General features: G+C 56.8%; 1 protein-coding gene across 1 annotated transcript in view; it reads right to left on the bottom strand.

Moving 5' to 3' along the window:
* Positions 1-22,872, bottom strand: part of ATP2B3 (ATPase plasma membrane Ca2+ transporting 3) — a 63,698-nt gene that overhangs the window by 10,080 nt on the left and 30,746 nt on the right. Inside the window, exons 10-21 of the mRNA XM_045802408.2 lie at positions 22,418-22,660; positions 21,780-22,021; positions 19,336-19,570; positions 16,865-17,044; positions 16,660-16,747; positions 15,964-16,070; positions 14,694-14,885; positions 13,042-13,255; positions 11,539-11,750; positions 10,740-10,847; positions 9,191-9,373; positions 3,845-3,958 (exon numbers count right to left, since the gene is read on the bottom strand). Coding sequence (XP_045658364.2) covers positions 3,845-3,958; positions 9,191-9,373; positions 10,740-10,847; positions 11,539-11,750; positions 13,042-13,255; positions 14,694-14,885; positions 15,964-16,070; positions 16,660-16,747; positions 16,865-17,044; positions 19,336-19,570; positions 21,780-22,021; positions 22,418-22,660 — 2,118 coding nt within the window. The remainder of the gene's footprint in view (positions 1-3,844; positions 3,959-9,190; positions 9,374-10,739; positions 10,848-11,538; positions 11,751-13,041; positions 13,256-14,693; positions 14,886-15,963; positions 16,071-16,659; positions 16,748-16,864; positions 17,045-19,335; positions 19,571-21,779; positions 22,022-22,417; positions 22,661-22,872) is intronic.

Below are 22,872 nucleotides of genomic sequence, written 5' to 3' on the forward strand. Positions count from 1 at the left end.
GTGCTGCTGCAGGAGGGCCACTCAGCTCCCTGATGAGATGGGGGAGCCATGGGGCTAGCTGGTGGGGAGCAGGCTTTGGAAGTGCGGCTGGGGAGGGGGCGCTGGGGCGTGTTTGGGTGTCTCCACTCCCCCCCCCCCCAGGCAGCCATCGGGTAGCCAGCTTGCTGCTTCGGAAGGAACCTGAGTGAACATAATACCCCATCTCGGGCCACACCTTTGGACCCTCGAGCCCAGCCAGGGGAGTGAGGCCAAGTGTCTAGCAGCTCTAGCGGGTGAGAGTGCGATGGGGGGGGGGTGGCGGGTGGGACTGCACTCCCTGTTTCCATAAGACGGAGAGTGTTGATTAATGAATGCGCTTTCTTAAGACACTCACAGTGTCTGGCCTTCGGGCGATGGCTGAGGTCCCATGCCAGGAGGTGGTGGCCGTGAAGGGCAGGTGCGACACCCCAGCTGAGAATGGAGAGGCTGAGTGAGCCCTTCTGGGGCTTCAAGGGCATCGTGTGTAGCCAGAGGAGTGGGTGCTGTGTGGGGCTCCCAAATCCAGAAGCAGCAAAGACATGTGGGTGTGGGAAGCCTGGGGGTCAGTGGTTGGCTGGAAAGAGTGGGTGGGTGTGGGTGTGAGTGTGGGTGTGCTGAGCCCCAAGGACCTCTCATCTCTAAGCGTCCCTGGTCACCCCTCTAGGGGGCTCTCCTTTTCCTCTGGCTCTGAGGATGTCCTCCGGCCACTTCTTGGCATTGTTGCTATGTGCTGGGACCTATGTTGGTGAGCGATGTCACCTATCCCTTTGGCCCTGAGGCTCCTTGTACACACCCTGCACTGGACCTTCCACCCAGAAAGACCGACGTTCTTGGTGGAACTGACGTCACTCCAGAGACCCTGGTGTGCTGGAGACACTTGCGTAAGGGGTAGACTGGCTGGACAGTGGGCAAAGAGGATAGGAACCTTCTCATAAGAGCTAGGGTTTTCCTTAGGAAAACCTTGTGGCCTGTGACCACAGCACCCTCTACCATCCTGCTTCTCGGCTAAGCTAGATCTGCACCTTGTAATCTGCACCTCGCCTTCCTTCTGGTAAGTTCCAAGAGAGGGTGGGGGCCAGTGGCTAGCCCCTCTGCCCCCTGTGCCAGGCCTTCTCCTGCTTTGTACAATGAGGGTGCTGGGCTTAATGATTTTTCTAGGTCCTCACAGCTTGGACTGAGGGGCCAGTTCAGAGTTCCAAACCAATCTGCCACATAGTGATAATGGCAGGAAGTAGTTTTGGTTGGTGGCTTCCAGAAGCAGGCATGTCCCCTGGTGTTGCCTGGTCCTCCAACCGGCCTCTTCCTCCACAGTGTGTGTGTGGGGGTGTCCTTTCTGAGTGCTGCCACTCAGGTGGGATGAGCCTTTGAGGCTGGCCCTTGTGAGCTGGGACTTCGGGGCCCCCTTGCTACCACATCAGCACCCTCCTCAGAAAGAAGGTGCTCAGCTGTCACTGGGGCCCTGTCACCTGTTCCTTACCCAGCACCATGTGGTGTGGACGGGACAGTGGCCCTTTGTTTTTGGTCAGGCACTAGTTCTATCCCCCTGGTGTAGCTCGTGGCCCGTGAGGGGGCGGTGTCTCTCAAACTGTTCTTACCAGGCATTGCTGGGCTCCCAAAAGTGGGAAGCGGGGGTGACAGATGGCTGCAGAAGAAGGAAGGTGCTAGGAAGAGAGGAGAGAAAGAGGCTACTGCCACGGAGGAAGTTCAAGGAATCCAGAGGGAGCCAAGAGACAGCAGGCCTTGCCAGGTTCCCCGAGAGGAGACCCGGGCCAGCCCTGGAGTGGAGAAGGCCTGAGAGGCATGAGGAGTGGGGGCTCTGTCAGCTGCCTCCCCCGCGCAAGTCAACAGACAGATGGACAGACAGACAGACAGGAAGTGCAGAGAGAGATGCCGAAGAAACATGTAGAAAAAGTCAAGGGAGAGGGAGGTACAGGGGCAGGTCATTATGTGCCCCTTGAGCAGACCCACGCCCCCTCTGTCCTTTCGCTTCCAAGAAGGAAGGTGCTGTGTCAGTCTGGCCCTAGCTGAGGCACTCCTGGGAGGTCGCGTACCATTTCTGTTCTCAACTGACTGTAGCTGAGCCTCCTGCAGACCTCTCTGGGTGGAGGGGTAGCAAGACCCCTCTGGGACAGGGCCAGAGCTTTCCAGCCTATCTGTGATGGTTGATGGTCAATATTTGTGGCCCAGGTGGGGAGGCCCAGTGAGTGTACGAGGGAGCTGGAGGTGTGTACGGCCTGTGGTTTGGGGAAGGGTGTGTGTGTGCACGCACACGCATGTACGTGTTGTTTCCGAAGGGGACAAGGTGGTCCAGCGGGGACTGGTGCGGCCCACATCCCTTCCTTAAAGGGCAGAGTAAGCAAGAGGAGGGATGCCCCCCATGGGGACCTCTCACCAGTTCCTAAAAAAAGAAAAAGAAAAAGAAAGAAAAAGAGGAAGAAGAAAAAAAAGGGGGGCGGGGGAAGACAAGACAAAAGAAAAAAGGGAAAGAGAAGAAATCAAGCAAAAAGAAAATCCCAGAGTCTGGTGAGGGAAAAAGGCATAGTTAATGGCTCCCATCTGTGGGGAAGTGATGTGTTCACGGAGGTGAGAGCTGCCGGGTCTCACTGGAAGGAAAGGAAAGAGGTAGCATCGAACCATCCCAGCAGGGGCTCTGGGCTCATACTTGAAGGTTTACTGTTTGGTCTTTGAAATCTCCAGTTTGTTACAAGAAGCAGGAGGCCCTGGGAGGGAGCAGGGCCCACACCGTTCCCTGCATTCTCGCTCGTGAGGGAAACCATGGGGTGGTGGGTTCAGGGGTCTAGTAACTTTCCTTTTGTCTTTGTAAAAAGATGTGAGCATCATGGAAGTTTCTATCTCTTTTAGGACAGCCCTTGGGTTCTCTTTAGAACGTGACCAACATAGTGGGAAGTTCTCATTAGAACATACAGAAGGGAATCTATTTTTCCCAGCTTCTCAGAGGAAGGAGGAGAGAGAATGTGGACTGGATCAGGCTAAGACCTTCCAATCCTGAGGCCTGTTCAGAAAAGAGCAAAGGTGCTTTGGGAACAAATGGAAATGTGGCAGAGTTCAGGCTCAGGGTGTAAGGAGGACTCCAGTTTGAGGAACATCTCAGACACCTCTAACACCGTGGGCTCAGGGCCAAGGCCTATGGGGTAGGTAGCCCCTGAGCAGAAGCAGCTGGCCACCACCGAGCCCACCTGGGAACTTGTGACCGTGGCCTCCGAAGCCCACATCTGGTCTACTGCCTTTGGAGACCACCTCAAGGGGAGTTCTGGAAGCTGCCACTTTAGTCCCAAGTAGGTGGGTTGGATTATTCTGCTGCAACTAATGCCAGAAAGGCACTTGCCTCCCCTTCCAGGCCTGGAAGGCAGCCCTGAGCCTGCATGCCTCCCTTTGGCTGCCCCACAGAATACCGACCAAGGCCCTCCCTGACACCAGACACCACCAGGAGCGGCCCAAGTTCATGAAGAACCATCGGCAAATGCAGCCAAGTTCAAGGAAAGAAAACCAATGACAGAAGGAGCACTAAATGAAAACCAAAAAACCAAACGAAGAAAAGAACAGAAGGTCCAGCAGTGCCATGGATTCAGTACATTTCGCAAGAGAGTATGGCTTTGGAGAGACACACCGTCTGGGCGGGAAGGACCGGACAGGGCAGTAAAGGAAGGACGGAAAAGCCACGGTGAGCAGAGGGTGCAAGACTGGAAAAAAGAGAAGGAAGAGTCGGGGAGGCTTTCTCTCCCCCAGAGATGCCATTTATGAGAGAAAAGGGGACTCAAGACTCACTCCCAGCGGCACTGGTGGGATTGGCAGCAGAGAGAATTACGTGAGTAGGGGTAGAAAGATTGGTTACGTCATGGAGCTGGCTGAGGACCGAAGACCGCCGGCGCACAGCACCCTGAAATGAACCGCTTCTCTTGAAGGTACTCACTACCTCCATCTGTGGGAGAGAAAATGAGATAAAGTTTGGCTTGCACTGTTGTCCCGGCTACCGCACGGGGGTGGGGCTGGGTGAGGACAGGGGCCACGCTGGGGACATATTGTGACAGCAAAGCCTCATCTAGGTCGCCCCGCTCCCCGGGAGCTGACAGTGTTCTGATGGGGCCGTGGTCACGGCTGAGGGCGGCGTCTGTGTCACCACCAAGAGAGGGAGGGTTTGCTGAGCGAATGATTAGTACTCAGAAGACCAGGAGGGCTGGGGCGGTGGTGAACCGTCGGGGGCACACTGCAACCATTGTAGAAAGAGCCATTTGCATTCACCATATGCTCACTGCAAGCCACTTGTCAACAAATACCTGTGCCTGGCAATACTTCGTTATCCTACGTCAGTAGTTCTCTACCCTTTTTCCTGCCCCAACAGACTGGAGGGATCGGACATGCTCCCATTAGGACGAGACTCCCTGCGGCTGTGCTCCTCAAGAGTGTGGGTACAGGCGCCCTTCCCCAGCCTGTCCCTGCTTTACATCGCTCTAAGCAACAGACATCTATCGCTTCTCACTACGCTGGCCTGTCCTGCCTTGTGGGGAGGGGTAGCCATTGCTCTCGTTCTGCGGCTCGTCCAAGTGATTGAGGGGGCACCCCTGTGGGCAGCCTCAGTGAAAGAATGGACTTAAAAAGAGAGAGGGAAGATTTTGCAAAAGCACCTGCTTTGTCTTATCGGGCTCCTTTCTATGGAGCCACAGGAGTGGCAGGAGGGAGAGCAGAGAGATCGGAGGGTCGTGGGAGCAAAGATGGCTTTTGCTTTGTCCCCCACCCTTGAAACTTCCCAGGTGTCAGAAGGGAAGTGGGGCTATGGGAAATGAGTACCATGTGGCGAACTCGCTAGGAGTCCCGGTGTCTTCTGACTTCCTGACCCCATTTTTCACTGGCCTCGAGGTCTGGGGGGTGAAATCAGACTTGTGGCTGAGTGGCCACAGTGAATGTTTCCCCCTCGGAGACTGTGTGCCTGGATTCCGGGGAGGCTGGCTCAGCATGGCACACTTTTGGCTGCCTCTTTGGGAATGCCTTCCAGGGGTGGGGTGAAGTGGAGTCTTTTGGCTTGAGAAGGTGGGTCTGATTTCTGGAAAGTGCCATACGGTTCACTGGATGACATGAGCAGCAAGCAGATATGCAATTCTGGAGCCTGATGCACACTGGCCCAGAGCAGGGTGTCTGACACGGGGCCAGACTTCTTGGAAGAAGGCAGCTCGAATGCTCGGACTCCCCTCACCCCAGCCAAAATGAAGATGTGCCTCATTTCAACTCCCAGACGCGCGGTGGAAAAGACTTTTGCCGAGCTCCCTTCCATCAACACAAGCCGCTCTTCAGCAAGGGGACCTCACTGCCAGGACTGAGACCCACGTGTAAGGCACACTGTGCGGCCATAGGGGGCTGGCACAGTGTCTACTGTGCCCCAACGCACTGAAGGAAGATGACCCATGCTGTATGCCGCCTCCTCTATGGGGGGCCTCTCCTCCCTATATTGCCGAGAGGTTTCTAAGGTCTGTCTTGAGGAGCACTCTTACAGCAGCAAAGGCAACAAGGGAAGGAAAAGATGCTTTTCTTGCCTCTGATTTGACCTCTCCTCATGGTGTCCTGATGGGATGATGGTATCAGTCAAAATACCTCAAAATTGCCCCCCATCCCCCAAAAGCCCAGTTGCTGCTGAAGCTTCTCATTGGTTCATAATGGAATGTGAAGTAGACCGCATCACGACTGCTTCGAAAAGCTCCATGTTCTCAGTTTTAAGGACTCTTTTTTATTCCGGACTGATGCCCCCTAACTCTTTGGTGCGTTGATGTTAGTATGGAATGATGGTGAGAGCAGGTAGCAGGTTACAAAATGCCTTCACTTAGCAACGTAAAAAGCTGGGGAGCAACTTTGGTGTTCGCAAAATCCAGAAATCTAGGGTCAGCTGCCTAAAGCGTGTTTCCCTTGGCTTGGGGGTATACATATAAGGTGGGGGGGACTTTATTTCTGTTTTGCAAGCAGGTATTTTGAATCAAAAAGAACAGATGCTCTCAAATTAGCTGAAGTAGCCAATTGGTTCGGTATTCTTGAGGAGCCTGAATTGGATGTGACGGTCCTGTGGAGGGAAGCGTGGCTCTATGGAGAGGACAAGGCATATGCTGGCGGATCAGGGGATGGAGACTCTCACTGGGTGACCTGGGGCAAGACCCCTTCTCTCTGGGGCCCATTTCATCATGTACAGAGTAGGGACCTGACCGGCCAGTGTTTATGTGGGCGGTGATAATCAGAATGGCCTGGAACTCCAAGACTCTGACTGAGGAGACCCACTCTACTAGCCAGGCAGCAGGGCAGGCCCAAGAGCCCCTAGCCACACAGAAGACACGGACATACAGCTGGCTGGGCACCACCGACCTGCCCCCAGATGCCTCACATTAGGCAGGGCTGTGGTCAGCTGCTAGAAAAGTGGGCAGGTCAGCTGCTAGAAAAGCGACCACCACCTTGGGCTCACTAGAAGAAGAAGGTCCTGCCGCTCCTGCCGCCGCCCCCCTCCCCCCACCCCCCTGCCGCCATCTCAGGCTGGCTCTGGGCTCTGCAGCTGAACTGGGTGTGAGGCAGTGAGGGGAGACCTGGACATCTGGCTACAAAGTTATTTCTGCTCCTCCCCTGGGCGCTCAGTGTTCCATTCAGACCTAAGACATTCTTCCCTGGCCATGCTGGCCTAGGTGCTCAGGACGTGAAAATGAATGAGCCAGAAACCTGGCCTCCTGCTTCTCCACTGGAGAAGCCCCTTGCATCCCTGGGGAGCTCCTTAAACATGGATTTATTGGGGACCACCTCACCCAGTGCTACAATATCCCAAGCCCTGGGAGCAGCCCAGGACTCTGCAGCTTTGGAAAGTTCCCTGGGGTGTTCTGCTCCTCTCTGATTCTAGTGCCCTGGGCTGAGAGCCCGGACAGCTGTGCAGGACCTACAGGGGCGGGAGGGAGTGGGCTCTGAGAAGGATAGGCTGCTGTGGGAGAAGGAGGCTCCCCAAGGGGCACAGTGGGAGCTGGGGAGTCCTGGGGCCCCGGATAGTGGCCAGCATGGTGGCAGAGTGAATGCATGTCTGGAAAAGCAGCAGGGTTATAGGGCCACTGGATGTGCAGGATGACGCTAAGAGGCAGGGTTTTGAAGGCCACAGTCAGGGCTCTGGTCTTGACCCTTAAGACAGGAAGAGAGGCTACACGGGCCATGGTGTGGATGGGGTTGTTGGAGGGGCTAGCTGAACAAAGGGTGGGGCAGCAGGAGGGAGGCTGAGACCTTGTGGTTGAAGCTGAGGCTTGGGGAGGAAAGAAGTGGGGAGCCCAGAGCCTGAGCCCTGTGAGACTTCTGGGGATCGTATGGCGATAGCCGGCAAGCGGTGTATGCTGGAGCGTCAGACCCCGGGCAGGGGAGGCACCGGCTGCTGAGGGCGCTTTGGGATGAGCCTGTAGTGCCGTGTGACAGACTGGAGGCCAATACTGGGGAGAGGTGTGGTCTCAGGTCGTGCCCCAGGCCCAGGCGCCCTCAGTAGGAATCTGCAGAAGGACGGGGCTAAGTACATGGGAGTGTTCTTCCCACTGGTGGGACTCCCAGGAGGAAGAGCAATCGGAGCTGGGTCAGGGGCATGGGGGCTGGGGGTCCTGGACAGAGCATGGAGAACGACCAGAGGTGGGGCTGTGGGAAACACAGGAGTGACAGAGAGTGACAGGTGTCACTGGGGGCTAGGGAGGCAGCGGGGAGACTTGATCCAGGCAGAGACACTGGTGGCTAGGCCGGGAGGATGGGGGGCAGGGGTGGCTGGACTGGGGACATGCAATCGAGGGGGCAGAGCTGAGCCAATGGGCCATGCTAATGTACCAGCTGTGTGGGGAGACAGGAAGAGCGTTTGGGGCTCTGGCTGGCTCAGTGGAGGTGACAGAGCCGTCGGTCAGGAGCTGAGGGGCTGGAAGCACGTGGGCTCAGGGACTGTGGTCTGGGCCAAGCCCACTGTGGGCATCTTGGTTCAGGCGTGGCACTCTGGGGTTTCCGGTCGGGCAGAGGAAGAGATGGGAAGTGAGGGGCACTGGGTCGCCATCGGAAGGCTGCAAGGGAAGGAGCAGGCAGTGGGGAATTGGCCAAGAAGTGTCCACAGGACCAAAGGAGAGGCTACAGGAGATGCCGAAGGAAGGGCGGCTGCCGCTGAGAGAGGCCGAGGGCTGGGGCTCAGCTCTTGCTTGCTCTTGCTTCCTTCCCCGTACAGTGCCCCCAGGTCTGTGGGATTTTCAGCATGTGATGGTCACGGCAGAGGGGACCAAGGTCTCAGCAGAAAAGTGGGGGTGCCAGGCAAGTGCGGCTGAGGAGCAGACGGCAGGATGGAGGGGACAGCAAGCCACCACAGAGAGCAGGGGTGATTGCGCTTATGGAAGGGTGCTGGGGAGAAGGATGGACGGACAGCCTGAGTCCGGGAGCTAAGAGTAAGCCTTACAGGCCTTGGTGACACCTGCCTCTCAGATGTTGAGGGCAGAGGCCAGGCTGTGGTGGGATCAAAAGTGAGTGTAAGGAAAGGATGTGGAGAGACAGCAAGTACAGAACATTCCGGCAAGAAGGCTAGCTGGGAACGGCTGCAGGCAAAGAACAGGGTTTTCTCTGGAAGGCCAGTCTCATGAAGCCTTGGAAGGTGCCCACAGCTGAGTGGTCATTGTGACTATCTGACTTCATGGAGGCCCTGAGCTCCGCCAGTTCTGATATGTGGCCATTGAGATGCACAGAAAGGCCCAACTCTGTGGCCGGAGTCCGCTTCCAGAGAATTCACAATATAACCCATGAACAGTGAGCTCTCCAAAGGCTATTTGTAATGGGCATCTATCTCATCCCAAGAATGTCACCTCCCTGTAACCGGGCTGTTTCGGGCAAATAAGGCAAGGCCCAGCAGCTACCCAGACAGTGGGTGGTCTGTGCTCCCCCAAGAGACAACTACTGGTCACAGCACACACCTTTAGCATGGGGGGGGGGGCTGGGCTCTGAGGGATGTGGCAGAGACAGGCCATCATGGCACCACAGCGGCCAGCAGGAGCATCTGGGGATGGCCCTTGTCACTGTGGCAGCAAGACCCAAGGGTTTCCCTGTTGTTAGGGGGCTCATCTCACCCACTGTCTGCCTCTCGCTTGCTTGCCACCCTGTCAAGGTGGGACAGTCAGAGTAGCCAAGTGGCACGGTGGCTTACCTGCGTCTGAATCCGATTGAGGCCCCGGAACCAGAGGATCTGGCCTCTGCGGAGCTCCCGCTCTGCGTGGTCAATCTCTTCCTCCCCCTCGGCCAGCTCCTCATCCGTCATCTCATCCTTCCCGGGCCCATGCCCTGCTTCCTTCAGACACTTGAGCTGGCTGGTGGGGATGGTGGCGATGACCTGGGGGCCCAGACGTGAGGGACACCAGAGACAGGTGGCTGTCAGAGCAGGGCTGGTCCTTTCAGGGTGGGAGCTCTTCTGGGGTCGGCAAGGGACCCAAACCTCCCACCTCCCTCTGACACAGGCTCAGACTGGTGTCTATGTACCATTGTTTCCTCAATGCCTCTTCCCTGCCGGCAGACCCAGGGATGGGACGTCCCTTTCTTTTCCCCGAGGCTGCATGCCTGGGCCATCTTTGCTAGCCTCTCTCCTCTGACTGGGAGCCATCCCTGGGGAGCAGGGGGTGGAGGCCGTTGGGAGCAAGGAGTGTTTTCCGGCGAGGGGCGGTCTGGCCTTGGCCCCCATCTCCTGAGAGGGGACCTCTAGGCCCCTGGTGCATCCTGCCCGATGAGAGGGTGTCAGTCTCCCTGGGACTGAGCTGGGCCACACCTCTCAGCTTCATGTCCGGGGGCGGGTGCGTGGCAGGGGTGCAGAGACTCAGTCTCTGAGGTCAGCCCCGCGGGAGCTCCAGGCCAACGGGACCAACCCCGCACTGAAGTCCCCGGACACCACCACTCAGGGAAGCTTCCCTGGTGGCAGGGCCCCTGGCAGGCTGTCACACAAGGCTGCGGGAGAAACGGCACTGCTGCACGCCTCCCTGGCAGGGGACCTGGAAGCTCATGCCTGGTCTCTCCTGGACCTGGCCCTGCATAGGCTTGATCTTGGACTTCCAGCTTCCAGAGGCGTGTGAGAATAATACCTGCTGTTTAAGCACCCCCCCCCCCCCCGAGTCTGTGGTATTTTGCTGTGTCTGAGGTGACTGAGACACAGGGCAAAGTGGATCCTGGACTTGGCTTCCTACACCCATGTTCTAGAACTGCAGAGCAATGCTTTCAGAAGCCTCTTGTGCACCTATGACTTGGGCTGTTTCTTCCTGACATAATCTTTGGCTGCCACAAGCCTCCCTCTGCACATGGCTGTAACTGCCAAGGTCTTGAGGTATTCAACTTTCGCTTTCCATCATCTCAAAATATGTCTTTATTTTCCTTGACACTTTCTCTGCCCCTTGGTAGATTCAGCAGGGTGTTCTTTAGTTTCACGTATATGGGGATTTTCCAAGCCACCCCATTCTAGGGGACGATTTTTGGCTCCTATCATGAAAAGGGGAGTGGTGGGTGATTTTGCTGGGGCTTTGTGACATTGCAGCCATGGCCCTTTGCCTTTTCTCTGCTGACACAGAACGGTGACACGGTCCAAGCCTGAGCCTCGCTGTGCAGTGCTGCCCACCTCGAACACACCAACCCCCCACACCATGCCCAGCACTGTGTTGTTGTAGAGGAGATGGGTAAGGGGTGGGGCTGGGAAAGGTGACAAGGCAGACACTCACCTGTCCCCAGACCAGCTCCCCAACACCAACGAACAGGCACCAGAGCCACTGCTCCGTGGAAAGGGGGGAGCAGCTGAAGGGCTTTCCGCCGAACTGGACGATGACAATCTGCAGGTGTGCGGTGGGAGGGAGGCAGGTCCAGCGGCTGGCCCCAGCCAGGCACGGCTACTGAAGCCCCTCCTCCAACCCTCAGGGACCACCCTCTAGGCCGCTCGGGCAGAGAGTCACAGGGGCTCCAGCTTCTGTAAACTTGATGCCTTAACACCGGCCCCGCGTGTGTGTGCTGGCTGCCCCAGGGACACGCCCCGCTAGCCTTGCCTGAGCCTCTCGCTGCCTTGTTGCCCCTTCCTACGGAAGAACCTCCTTCCCTGGGGTGAGCTTTTTCAACACAGACCAACCAAGCCAGAGCCCATGCTCCAACCACCCCCGTGACTGCCCCTGCTTAATTACCCAGGGCCAGGGCCCAGACAACCAGAGACAGTCCTGACCGGTCAGCACTGGGGATAGAAACCATGTCCAAAGGAACCTTCTGGGGTTCTGGTGGCCTCCCACCAAGGAATCAAGTGCTGGAAATGGGAATGGCAGACTTGGAGGGAACTATGAGGATGTTTGTTCTGAGGAAGGCCCACTAAAGCTCTCTGGAACCCAGCAGGTGAAGCCAGGGCAAGGCCACAATGTTTGGAAGATGGGGACAGAGGACACGGGGTCACAGGGAACGCAGGCAGGCAGGTCACTAGCAGGGGCGGGGCATAGTCCCCTGCTCCCCCATCTGTTGTAAGAGTGGGGTCACTCCTCCTACCTGAATTGCAAAGGTGCCCAGGACGATGCTGCAGAAGATGGGGTTGCTGAAGATGCCATGGAAGACGTTTCGCTCACCATGGATCTTGCGGGCGTTGATCTCATTGAAGAGCTGCATCATGACGAAGGTGTTGAAGATGATGGTGTAGTGCTCTGAGGGTGGAGAATGCAGGGGTGCGTTCCTCCCACTGTCAATGTCGAAGAAGAGCTCCCCTGCAAGCCAAGGGACATGTGAGGGGAGTGGAGCCCTGAGTGGACACGGCTCCCAGGCAGTGTCGCCCCAGGGGTGTAGGGGGGGTCTGTGCTGGGGGCACATGCAACCCCCACCTTGTGGTGAGATGGCCGAGGGAAAGTAATGAGTCCCACCCCATAACGTGGGCTCGGAGCCAAGGCCTGGCCCACGGCTCTGGGGCAGAAACCCCAGGGCAGGAACGAAGACGCCAAGACAAACTGTGCATGCCAGGTTGAGCTAGGGGTGGGCTGGGGAGGAATCAGAGGCTGCGGGCTGGCCCTCCTTGGCCCTGTCCCCAAGCCTGGGCAGCCAGGTGGAGGCCCTCAGGCAGAGCACGAGAAGCTTCTGTTCCCGAGAAAGCAGAGAAGGGCCTTCTGATGAACTCTCCCCCCACCCTCGATCCTGACATTTGTCATCCCCCCAACACTGTGACTCCTGTCCCTCAGCAAACACTGTCCTGGAGGACGGCACTGGTGACTTACCGAGAGTGCCCAGGCATGAGGGAGAGGGGCCACAAACAGACAAACCGACAAACCCAGCCCCTGTGCAAATGATGGAAACTGCCAGATACAGAAGCTGCCTCGAGGCCAGCATAGCTGCCATTGGTGAGGCCTTGGGCCTCCCGCTCAACTCTTTCCACAACTGCCTTCTCTTCCTGCCCTCACCCTCTTCTTGCTTCCTGAGTCTTAGTCCTCCTCCCCCCTCCTCTCTCTGTCTTCCCTCCCTTCCTCTATCCCCCTTCTTCTTCCTCCTTCTCTCCCCCTTCCTTCCTCCCCCTTCTGCTCTCCCTCCGCCTCCCTTTCTTTCCTCTTCTTCTCCCTCTTCTTCGTCCTTTCCTCTGGCCTCTCCTTCGTCTTCTCTGTCTTCCTTCCTCTGCTTCACCTCCTATTGCCACTCTCTCTCCTACCCTCCTCTTCCCTCCCCCTCCCTCCACCTCTCTTTCTCCTGACCCTCCTCTTTCCACAGCTTCCAGCGGTCATTGTCCCCCTGGAGAAATGTTCGTGGGGTGCGTGGATGAATGGCTGTGATCTGGGTCTGGGTGAAGGATGAGATGTGCGGTCTGCTCTGTGGAGCAGTGGACGGTATCTCAGCTGCTCGGGGGCCTGGGACCCCTCGCTGGAACATACACAGAGAGGGACGGCAGGGAGGGGCCGGGTGACGGGTCCTCACAGGAACCTGAGTTCCTAGGTGTTCCTCTGTCCCTTCCAGCACCAGACAGGGTCTGATCCTGCGAGGCCAGCAGCTGTGCCGTGTGCCCCAGGGTGGACCTACCGACGAACAGCAGTGTGAAGATAATGGTGAGCTGGTACGCCGCGTGGCCCAGAATATTCTTCATCATGGTGCGTGAGATCAGGGGCTTGTCCCGGCCGTACGGTTTCCGCAGCAGCAGCGCCTCGGTGGGTGGCTCCGTCGCCAGGGCCAGAGAGGCAAACGTGTCCATGATCAAGTTCACCCACAACATCTGCACGGCTTTGAGAGGAGAGTCCTGTGGAGAGGAGGCAGTCACCCTCACGTGGGGCCGGGAAGCCCCCTGGCCCACTGCTCCCGGGAAGAAACTCGGCTTGGGGGCAGTGTCGCTGGCTTGACATGCAGCAAATCCGACCTTCCCAGAAAACCGTGACATCCCCATTCCCATTGTTGCACTTTCAGATTCCTGCTCTTAAAATGTCGCCACTCTCCCTTCTCACCTGGTAGTGGTGATCTAGGAGGCTCACAAGCCCGTGTGTTGCCCGACTGTGATGGTGCCCTCCTGACCTCCCACACCCAAGGGGACTGCCCTGCACCCTCCTTCTCCTCCTCGCCTCTGAATGGGTTAGAAATCAGCCTCACGGAAGGTAGGCACAAAGGGCCACATACTGTGTGATTCCATTGCTATGAAAATTCCAGGACTGACAGATCCGCAGAGACAGAGAGCAGGTGAGTGGCTGTCAGGAGCTGGGGGAAGGGAGGGGGGGGTGCCAGCTTTAGTGGGCACAACATTGTGAATGTACTGAGTGTCACAGAACAATGCACTTTCAAATGGCTATTATAGTGCACTTTATGTGATGTGAATTTTATCTCCATTAAAAAAGCCTTTCAAAGGGAGACAGATTCTGGGCATTCACTACTGGGGAGATTTGGACTACTGAAAATGGGGAGGGGGCTCCTCCAAATGTTTAAATATGGCGTTCCCATCGGAGCAGCACTTCCACTCCTAGATCCATACCGAAGAGAAGTGAAAGGTCCACACAAACACTTGTACACGCACATTCACAGCAGCGTTATCCACAGTCAACAAAAGGTGGAAGTGACCCAAACGCCCACTGATGGGGGAAGGGACAAATGAAAGGTGCTCTGTCCTTACAATGGCGCATTATTCTGCCATCAAAAGGAACGGAGTCCTGATCCATGCCATAACATGGATGGGCCTTGAAAACACGATGCTGAGTGAAAGGAGCGAGACGCAAAAGGGCACATGGTATTTGATTCCATCTGTATGAAATGTTCCCGAATGGCCACGTCTATAAACACAGAGAGCAGATCTGTGGGTGCCAGGGACTGGGTGAGGGTGAGGGGGAGTGGCTGCTACTGGGGATGGGGTCTTCTTAGGGGCGATGAAAATGTTCAGAAATGAGACAGAGCCAGTGGTCTCACACACTGAATGTATGACCTGCCGCTGAAGGTTTTGGTATAGGACTTATATTTCTATTAAAAAACATGGGCAACAAAGAAAAGACCCGGCTGTCACAGCCGAGCCCTCGAGCAGGCGCTCATTGGCCCGTAGGCAGGTGTAGAAGTAGGTCTCCCAGGCTCACTTTCCACACCGGGCTCCGGGTGCAGGAGACAGGAGGGGCCTGGGAAACCAGCTGCCTCCTGCAGGCCCCATGGCTTGTGGGAGGGAGAGCCCGGGGTCCTCCTCTGGCACAGCGGTCCCCAGTGCCCACCTGAGTAATGCAGGCACCCGTGAAGGCCACGATCACGGCCACCACATTGACGGTCAGCTGGAACTGCAGGAACTTGGAGATGCTGTCGTAGACGTTGCGGCCCCACATGACCGCCTTGACAATGCTGGTGAAGTTGTCATCGGTCAGGATGATGTCTGAGGCCTCCTTGGCCACGTCAGTTCCTGCGATGCCCTGGGGGGGGGCACACGCACAGTGTCCACAGGCCCCTTCCCCAGCCCCCTTGATCACTCAACCCACTGGGGCTTCCCGCACGGCTTGCCTTCCAAACAAGGCTCCCCACCAGCTAGAAACAGATCTTGTTTCATCCAGCACGACTTCCTACTCCAAGTGGCAGGTTGTCTCATGGCAAGGTAAGGGTCTTTGCTCATAAACAAAGAGGGTGCCGCCACCATGGCCACCAATGTGGCCTCATGTACAAGGCCCGGCTGCCACCACGTGGCCACCAGTCAGTCTTCTGTCCCGTGTTAGCATGCTAGAGCAGCTTGCTATACAAGGAGCTCCATGCGTCCTGGGCGGGGATGCCTTCAGCGGAGCAAGGACATGTCTTCCCGGCCCACACGCGGGTGCTTGGAGGAGGACCTCCTCCATCCTTGGGGCCCAAGCCCCTGATGCAAGGAGAGCCACAGCCATGCAAAGCCGCACACCCTGTCTGCTGCCCTGAGGCTGGGTCCTGTGCAGCTCAGCTCGGTGCTCACAGTGCCTGTGGGCTGTGGCTTGGTCCCCTTCTGGGTCCTGGGATCTGGGAAGGACTGGCCTGTGCCCCTGGTGCCCGTCCACAGTGGGCTACCATGAACGTGGCAGAGCGCGAGGGATCCTTAGCGGTAGGTGGGGAAAGGAGCTGATAGGGTTTCTGCACGGCCCTGTAGAAGGCCGTGGTGCCAGGGCCAGCCGCCTGGACAGCAGGGTCAGGGTTTGACAGAAAAAACTAGCTCCATATAAGCAACAGGAGAGAAACACAGACGAAAATCTCACTGGGGGACTCCAGCAATCACACTTGGGGCTGCGGTGCACTTAGACTGAACCGGGACCGGCTGAGGCCCCACTGTCACCTCGAGCACCCCCCACCAAATGCCTTTAAACAAATCACATGCGTGTTCCCTGACCAGCGGAGCCTGTGGAGGCCTGAGAGGCCAGGAGGTGAGGGAAAGAAGCTTTAACACCAGCTCCCAGCTTTTTGCACAGAACTGATGTCCTTGAGACACAAGACCCCACGTGGGGTGGTGAGCCAAGTGGGCACTGGGTGGCTTACCATGGCAAAGCCCACGTCTGCCTTTTTGAGGGCTGGCCCATCGTTGGTGCCGTCCCCGGTCACTGCCACCACCTGCCGCTGCTCACCAGTGCTGCTGTCAATGATCCCTGGAATGCAGAGGGGGGCGTCTGTGCCCTGGATTCCTGTCTGGGGGCTGTGGGGGACTGGTTGACTCAGGAAAACCCTTTGGGATTGCGACTGTGCGAAGTGCCCCCAATCTTCTCCACTTTGGTCACCTTTGTGGTCAAGTCCCTGGGCCTTAAGCAGCAGTCCCGCTCCCCTTCTCCTGCCCTGGCCCATCACCCAGCGAGGTGATACACGGTGGTGATTGGGTGGAAAGCAGGGGCTCAGCACCGTGTGACTTGGAGAAATGTCTCCCTCTCCTGGGCCTCAGTTTCCCCCTCTGTTACAACAAGAGGCCATCCTCTACTGGCGTCTTCCACTCATGTTGTTAGAGAAGTGGAGGAGTGGACCCTGGCATGTCAGCCATCATTACCCCCATTTTCCTGAGGGGGAGACTGAAGTTTGGTGGGGCCATGTCCAGTAGCAGCACATCTACAGCCTGGGACCCCACTTCCTAGGTAGGCCCTGGAGCTTGGCTTTGGGATTCTGGGGGCAGACCACACCCAGCCAGTGGCATGGCACCCTGGTGAGGGGCAGGGGCAGTGGTGGGCAGGAGTGGGCAAGCTCCATTACCTTTGACCAGAGTATGCTTGTCGGTGGGAGATGATCGGGCGAGGACCCTCAGCTTGGGCCACACCTTGTCCAGACGCTCCTGTTCTATCTGAGGGGGGAAGCACACAGATGCTGCAGAGCCTGGATGGGGTTGCTGAGCAGAGGTGGGGGGAGAACCAGCCAGAACCATGGACTAAGGTGGAAGGACGGCGGAGTCCGGGACTACCTCGCCTTTCTCATTGCGGATGCGCCGGTTGAACTCCTTCCCCTCCAGGCACAGGAAGTCCTCCCCAGGCTGGATGATGCCGCACTTGGCCGCAATGGCCCGGGCTGTGTTGATGTTGTCCCCGGTCACCATGCGGACAGTAATGCCAGCACGTTGGCATTTGCGGATAGCTTCAGGGACCTGGAAGAGACAAGAGAGATGGGTGTGGCCATTGAGGCAAGACACATCTGTGTCTGGGCTGTCCCCTTTCCTCCATCCGGATCTGCAGTACCCTCCCCCAACTGTGGTCCCTATGAAGGGTATCAGTAGGGAAAAGTGGCTTGTTTGCTCTACTGCCTGGTCTGCAGTGGGCAGGGTGCTTCCTTCATTCTCTCAGCACCTCTCCCCACCCCTGGGTGTTTCCTTCATTGTGCTGGGCCCCCGGAGCAGCGACGACTCAGATCCAGGCCCCAACGCCACGAATAAGGCTGGGAGAAGGCACTGGAACATTTATGCTGTTGAGGGGCACCACTGGAGTCGTGTCTGGAAAGGTGACCATAGAAATCACCCAGCTCCATCAACCTCATTTTCCACTGTGAAATGGAGACCCAGAGCTGCTGAGCCAGGAGTGGCCCTGGTTACCAGGCTGGCTGGCAAGGTGGCTGTGTCAGTTAGCTGTGGAAGAGTGAGAAAGGAACCTCTGTCCCCAGCTACCCTGCCAGATGGCAAAGCTGATGGCGGGCCTGTCCCTTTGGGGCCCTGACTCAGGGCAGGCTCCTGGTCATCAGCTGGCTTGCGGCCAAGCTCTGGGCACCCCTCACTTGCCCCCTTTTTACAACAGTGTCCAACCGGAGACATTTAGAGCTGTAGGCTCACAGGATAAGGTACTCTCACTACTCAACAGGGGGCCAGTAGCTGACGTGGAGGGTGGGGCAGACTGGTTATGGTGGTGTAGAAACGTCCGTGGTCAGGGTCCTGGGAGTACAGGAATGCTGCCTTCCTGGGTCTGTGAGACATTCTGACACCCACCAGCCTAGGAGCAGCACCGAACACCAGCCAGGGGCCTGCAGTCATGCAGGGGTGTGTGGGGGGGGGTGGCAGTGAGCAGCTCCATTCAGAAGGGGAAGGCTGGCAGGTCTATGCAAGGGCAACACAGCTTTAAGACTCAGTTTCACTGTGTGGACACAGGCCTCCTCCTCTGTACCTCAGTTTCTTCCTAGTCCGATGAAAGGAAAGGCCCAGACCCTGTGTCCGCAGGAGTGGCCCTGTCACCCACGGCAGCATCCTCTCCCCCTGCTCTTGTAGGCTGCTTTTCCCACTGTCCACCTTAGCTAGACCTGTCCCTCTGTTGGAAGTCTCCCCACCCCTGCTGCCACCTGCTTCCTCCCAGGCAGGCTTCCAGTCTCCTCAAAACGCAGGGCTGCACTGTCACAGATGGCCCACGGCTGCTGTCCGGATGTAGCAAGCATTGACTTTTGAATCAACGGTCTTTGGTACCTGACCCAGTGTGTGAATGAAGACCTGTCTCCTGAAGCTTTATATCATGAGATGGGTGCCCCTGGAAAGGCCCCGAGAGGACACAGAGGATCCCAAAGGGGAGGCTTGTTGGCTCCCTCCCTGCCTCTGGCAACCTGCACCCCCTGCGCCTCGAGCTGTTCCTGTGGGGCCTGGTATCCTGTAGCTGCCACCGGCGCTCCACTCCAGGGATCTGCCATCTTTATGGACCAACAAGCCTCCCCTTTGTTCCTTCACTCGACAGCCTGTTCAGCTTCTGCCCAGTTTCTCTGTTCCCTCTGCAGAAAAGCTCTTGGTAAAGTCATCTACACAAGCTGGCTCTCTGCCGGGACCTTTCTTTCAAGTCTCTTTGAAGGGTCCTCCCCCATTTGTCCTAGCTGTGCACTCACTCTGTGACATCACTCATATAAGGATGCTTCTGGAATTTCTCTCCTGCCAGGATCTTCTGCTTTGAGTGCTCTACTCTTACAGCTACCTACCCACTTGACATCTCTATGGGGATGTCCCGAAACTTACTCAGCCCCAACCAAACCCTCGACCGAGGACTGTGCCCTGCCCCCCAAACCTGTGTCCCCTTGGACTCCCAGCCCAGTGATGGCATGGCCATCCACCTGCGTCTCCGAACCAGAGCCCTGGGAGTGGTGCCTGACTCTTCCCTCTCCCTCGCCACTCCCTCCAGTCCATCAGTCCTGCAGGGGTCATAGCCGTTGAGGTTCTACTGGCACCGTCTCTCACCTGGAGGCCCTGGGTGGGTGCAAGGGCAGGAGGGCAAGGGGGATCGAGTGTGCCAGGGAGGTGTGATCTGGAGGACCCCAAGGCCCTGCCCTTGCCCACCTTTCCTAAGCTTTCTGGACTCCAGCAGGAAGTAGTGTGGAAGGCAGGAGAAAGGGGCCATGCTGTGGAGGCCAGATGGGAAGAAGGGCAGCCCCTCCACCCATCCAACAACCTGGGCCGCTCATGGAGAGGTGGGTGGCTACCTCGGGCCGCACGGGGTCTTCAATGCCCACGACGGCTATGCAGGTGAGGTCGCCCACGACTTCGTTCTCATTGTCCCAGTCAGGCTCCTGAGTGGCCGAGAAGTCCCGGTAGGCAATACATATGGTGCGGAGGCCGTCGCAAGCCATGGGCTCGATGATCTTCTTCACCATGTCGTCCCGGTCCCGAGGGCGAAAGCCACGCAGCTCACCATTGCTGTTTAAGATGTTGGTGCACCTGGGGCGGGGACAGAGCAACGCGAGTTGGTGCCAATGAGGCAAGGGGAGCTGGAGAGTCTCAGCGGGCATCAGTCTGAGCCCGCCATCCTGCATGGCAAGGAGGCTTCTCAGGGAGGGAGGCGTTCTGCTTCTGCGGGGCCTAACAATGTCCGCCCCCCGCCCCATCCCGCCGCTGCACGTTCTTCCTAGAACCTCAGAATATGACTATTTGGAAATAGGGTTGTTGCGAAGTTAAGACGAGGTCATATGAGTTTCCAGTGGGCCCTTAATCCAATGACTGGTGTCCTTATAAAAGGAAAAGAGGACACATGGAGACATAGACACACACGAGGACTGGGCAATGTGAGGATGCGGGCATCTACACGCCAAGGGACTCCAATGACTGCTGGCTGCTTTGAAGGGAACACGGACCTGGCCACACCTTCACTGCAGACTTCTGGACTCCAGAACTGTGGGAAAACAGGTTTCTCTGTTTAAAGCCATCAGGTTTATGGCAGACCCAGGAGCTGGAAACTCATAGAGTTGTGTAGGCGAGGAGAGCGCCTTTTTGTGGATTCACTCATGTAAGTCTCACAACATTTCCAGGAGGTAAGTATTTGTGTTGTCTCCGTGTAGGAGGAAACTGAGGCCATGGCAGGGGAGTAACTTGGCGTTCGCATGCCAGCAAAGAGCAGAGCCAGGGCCCAACTACAGAAATCGGGCTTTTAGCCAGAGGAGAAGGGAAGCACAAAAAGAGGGCTGGGGCCTCCAAATCTGGCTAGGAGGAGGTGGCCTTTGCAGCTGGGGAGTCTGTGCCTGGGCAGAGCTTTGGGGGAGGACATTCATGCCTTAGAAGGTGGCTCTATAGAAAGTGATGGGGACTTGGGGGTGCGGTGCTTGGAGGCAGAGCTGCATGCTTCCCCCATTCAGGTTTTATAACAGCTTTATTGGGATATAATTCACACACCACACAATTTGTCCAATTGACATGTACGGAGGTGTGCACCTGTCACCACAGTCAATTTTAGAACATTCTCATCACCTCTAACAGAAACCCCACACAAGCGACACAAGAAATAAAGAGATAAACTGGACTTCAGCACTGGAAGACACTAGTGCATCCAGGGATGAATCAAGAGGACGAAAAGGGAAAAAAAAAACCCAACAATCAGGAGAGCGAAAAGACAGCCTGCAGGGTGGGGAGAAGATATTTACAAATCAGGGGTGTTAAGGGTCTGGTATCCGGCATACAGCTCAGCCACGAAAACCAAAGACAACAAAACAACAACTCAAATCAAAGATGAGCGAAGGACTTGAATAGCCTTTTCTCCAAAGAAGACACACAAATGGCCAGTGAGGGCACGGAAACGTGCCAACATCACTAGTCGTCAGGAAAGTGCAAACACAACCACCGTGATGGATTCACGTCCACTGGGTTGGCTATAATAATAATAATAATAACAATAATCGTAATTGTAATAACAAACAGAGAATAACACATGTTGGTGAGAATGAGGAGAAGCGGGAGCCCTCGTGCCTTGCTGGTGTGAATAGAAAACGGTGCACCCCTGTGGGAAAGTGTGGTGGCTCCTGAAAAAGTGAAACTATGTTCCCACAGGACCCAGCACCTCCACTTGTAGGCATATGCCCAAGAGCATTGAAAACACGTATTCAAACAAAACCGTCTACACCCATGTTCATGGCAGCATGATTCACAGGAGCCGAACGGTGGGAACAAGCCAAAGGTCTGTCAAAGGATGAACAGATACCGAAAGTGTGGTCTGTCCATACAATGGAATAATTTTTGGCCCCAGGAAGGAATGAAGCGTCAATCTGCGTGACAATGTGGATGGACCTGGGCAACGTTATGCTCGGTAAAAGCCATACATTGTATGATTCCATTTGCATCGAATGTCCACTACAGGCACATCCATGGAGAAAGGACATGAGTGGCTGTCAGGGGCTGAGGAGGGGAGGTGGGAGTGGCTGTTTAATGGGAGAGGGTTTCCTTTGGGGGGTGATGAGAACATTCTGCAAGCGTGCTGACAGTGCACAACTCTGGGAATATACTCAGTGCCACCGCACTGTACATTTTGAAATGATTAAAGTGGCCAATTTGATGTTACGTCTACTTTACCGCAACAATGACCTTGGAACCCCGCATCGTGTGGCTAGCCGCCAGCCTCCCGGGGCGCCTGGCCCTAGGCTAGCCCTTGTTGCCCGCTCACTTTTTCAGCAAGATCTCTGAGGCGCCTTTGCTGAAGAGGCGGAAGCCGCCGTCAGGCATGCGGATGACCGTGCTCATGGACTTGCGGACGGAGTTGAAGGTGTAGACTTTGTAAAGCTTATCTTCTGGAATCTGCTCCCGCACAGGCTGGAAGTCCCGCTTCAGGTCCAGGACAAAGCCCAGCAGAGCACACTCTGTCTTGTTGCCCACTTGGCGTGGAAGAGCGCCTTCCTTCTCTGGAGGCTGTGAGGCAAGGAGAAGCAGCATGGCACAGGGGGCCCGAGTCCACTCTCCTTGCTACCCCCGGGGCCCCCGCCTGGCTGTGGCCACCTTGTCTCTAGGGTGTGGTGGTAGGGAGCTGAGGACGGCCTCCATGGGGACTAGATGGGCAGGCTCCCCACCATGCCCTGGGCTTGGAAGGGATTTCCAGAAGCTGCAGGTTCTGCCCAGCAGCCAGGGCAGGAGTCCAGACATGAGGCGGAAGCCGACCGGTATCGCAAAGACCACTGTAGCTCTGGCCAAAGGTTCTTAAAAGAGCCTACAGAGGCCCTGGTGACAGCCCCGCTGCGGTCTCTGGCCTGGCCCGCTTCCTCCATCCCGCCCCAGCTTGGCCCAGCCTGCTGCCCGCTCTCCGCTCACTAGTATTTTGGTGGTGTAGGCACTGTTGATGGAGATGGCGTGGACCAGGAGGTCGAGGATCTTGGGGGTCAGGGTGCTGGGGGCTGGAATCTCTTTGTAGTGGGTGTCCCCGAGGTAGGACTGGACCACGGTCATACGGTTGGTGGTGAGTGTGCCCGTCTTGTCTGAGCAGATGGCGGTGGCATTGCCCATGGTCTCACAGGCATCCAGGTGGCGGACCAGGTTGTTGTCTCTCATCATTTTCTGTAAAGGGCACAGACGGGGGCTTGGGTAGCCAGCTGTCCTTAGAGAGCTTGGCCCGTGGGGTAGGGGAGCAAGAGGTCATCAGCATGTCCTGTGTGACTCTGCTCTGCCCTGTCAGCTTTCCACGTAGCACTAACAGCCCAGGGGGCCTCAGTCTGCTGGCACATGCCCTCACTGGGCTGACGGGCTGACAGCAGTGCCCAAAGGCACAG

The sequence above is a fragment of the Ursus americanus genome, chromosome X, assembly GCF_024610735.1.
Source record: "Ursus americanus isolate L20-20 chromosome X, mUrsAme1.1.p, whole genome shotgun sequence".
NCBI lineage: Eukaryota > Metazoa > Chordata > Mammalia > Carnivora > Ursidae > Ursus > Ursus americanus.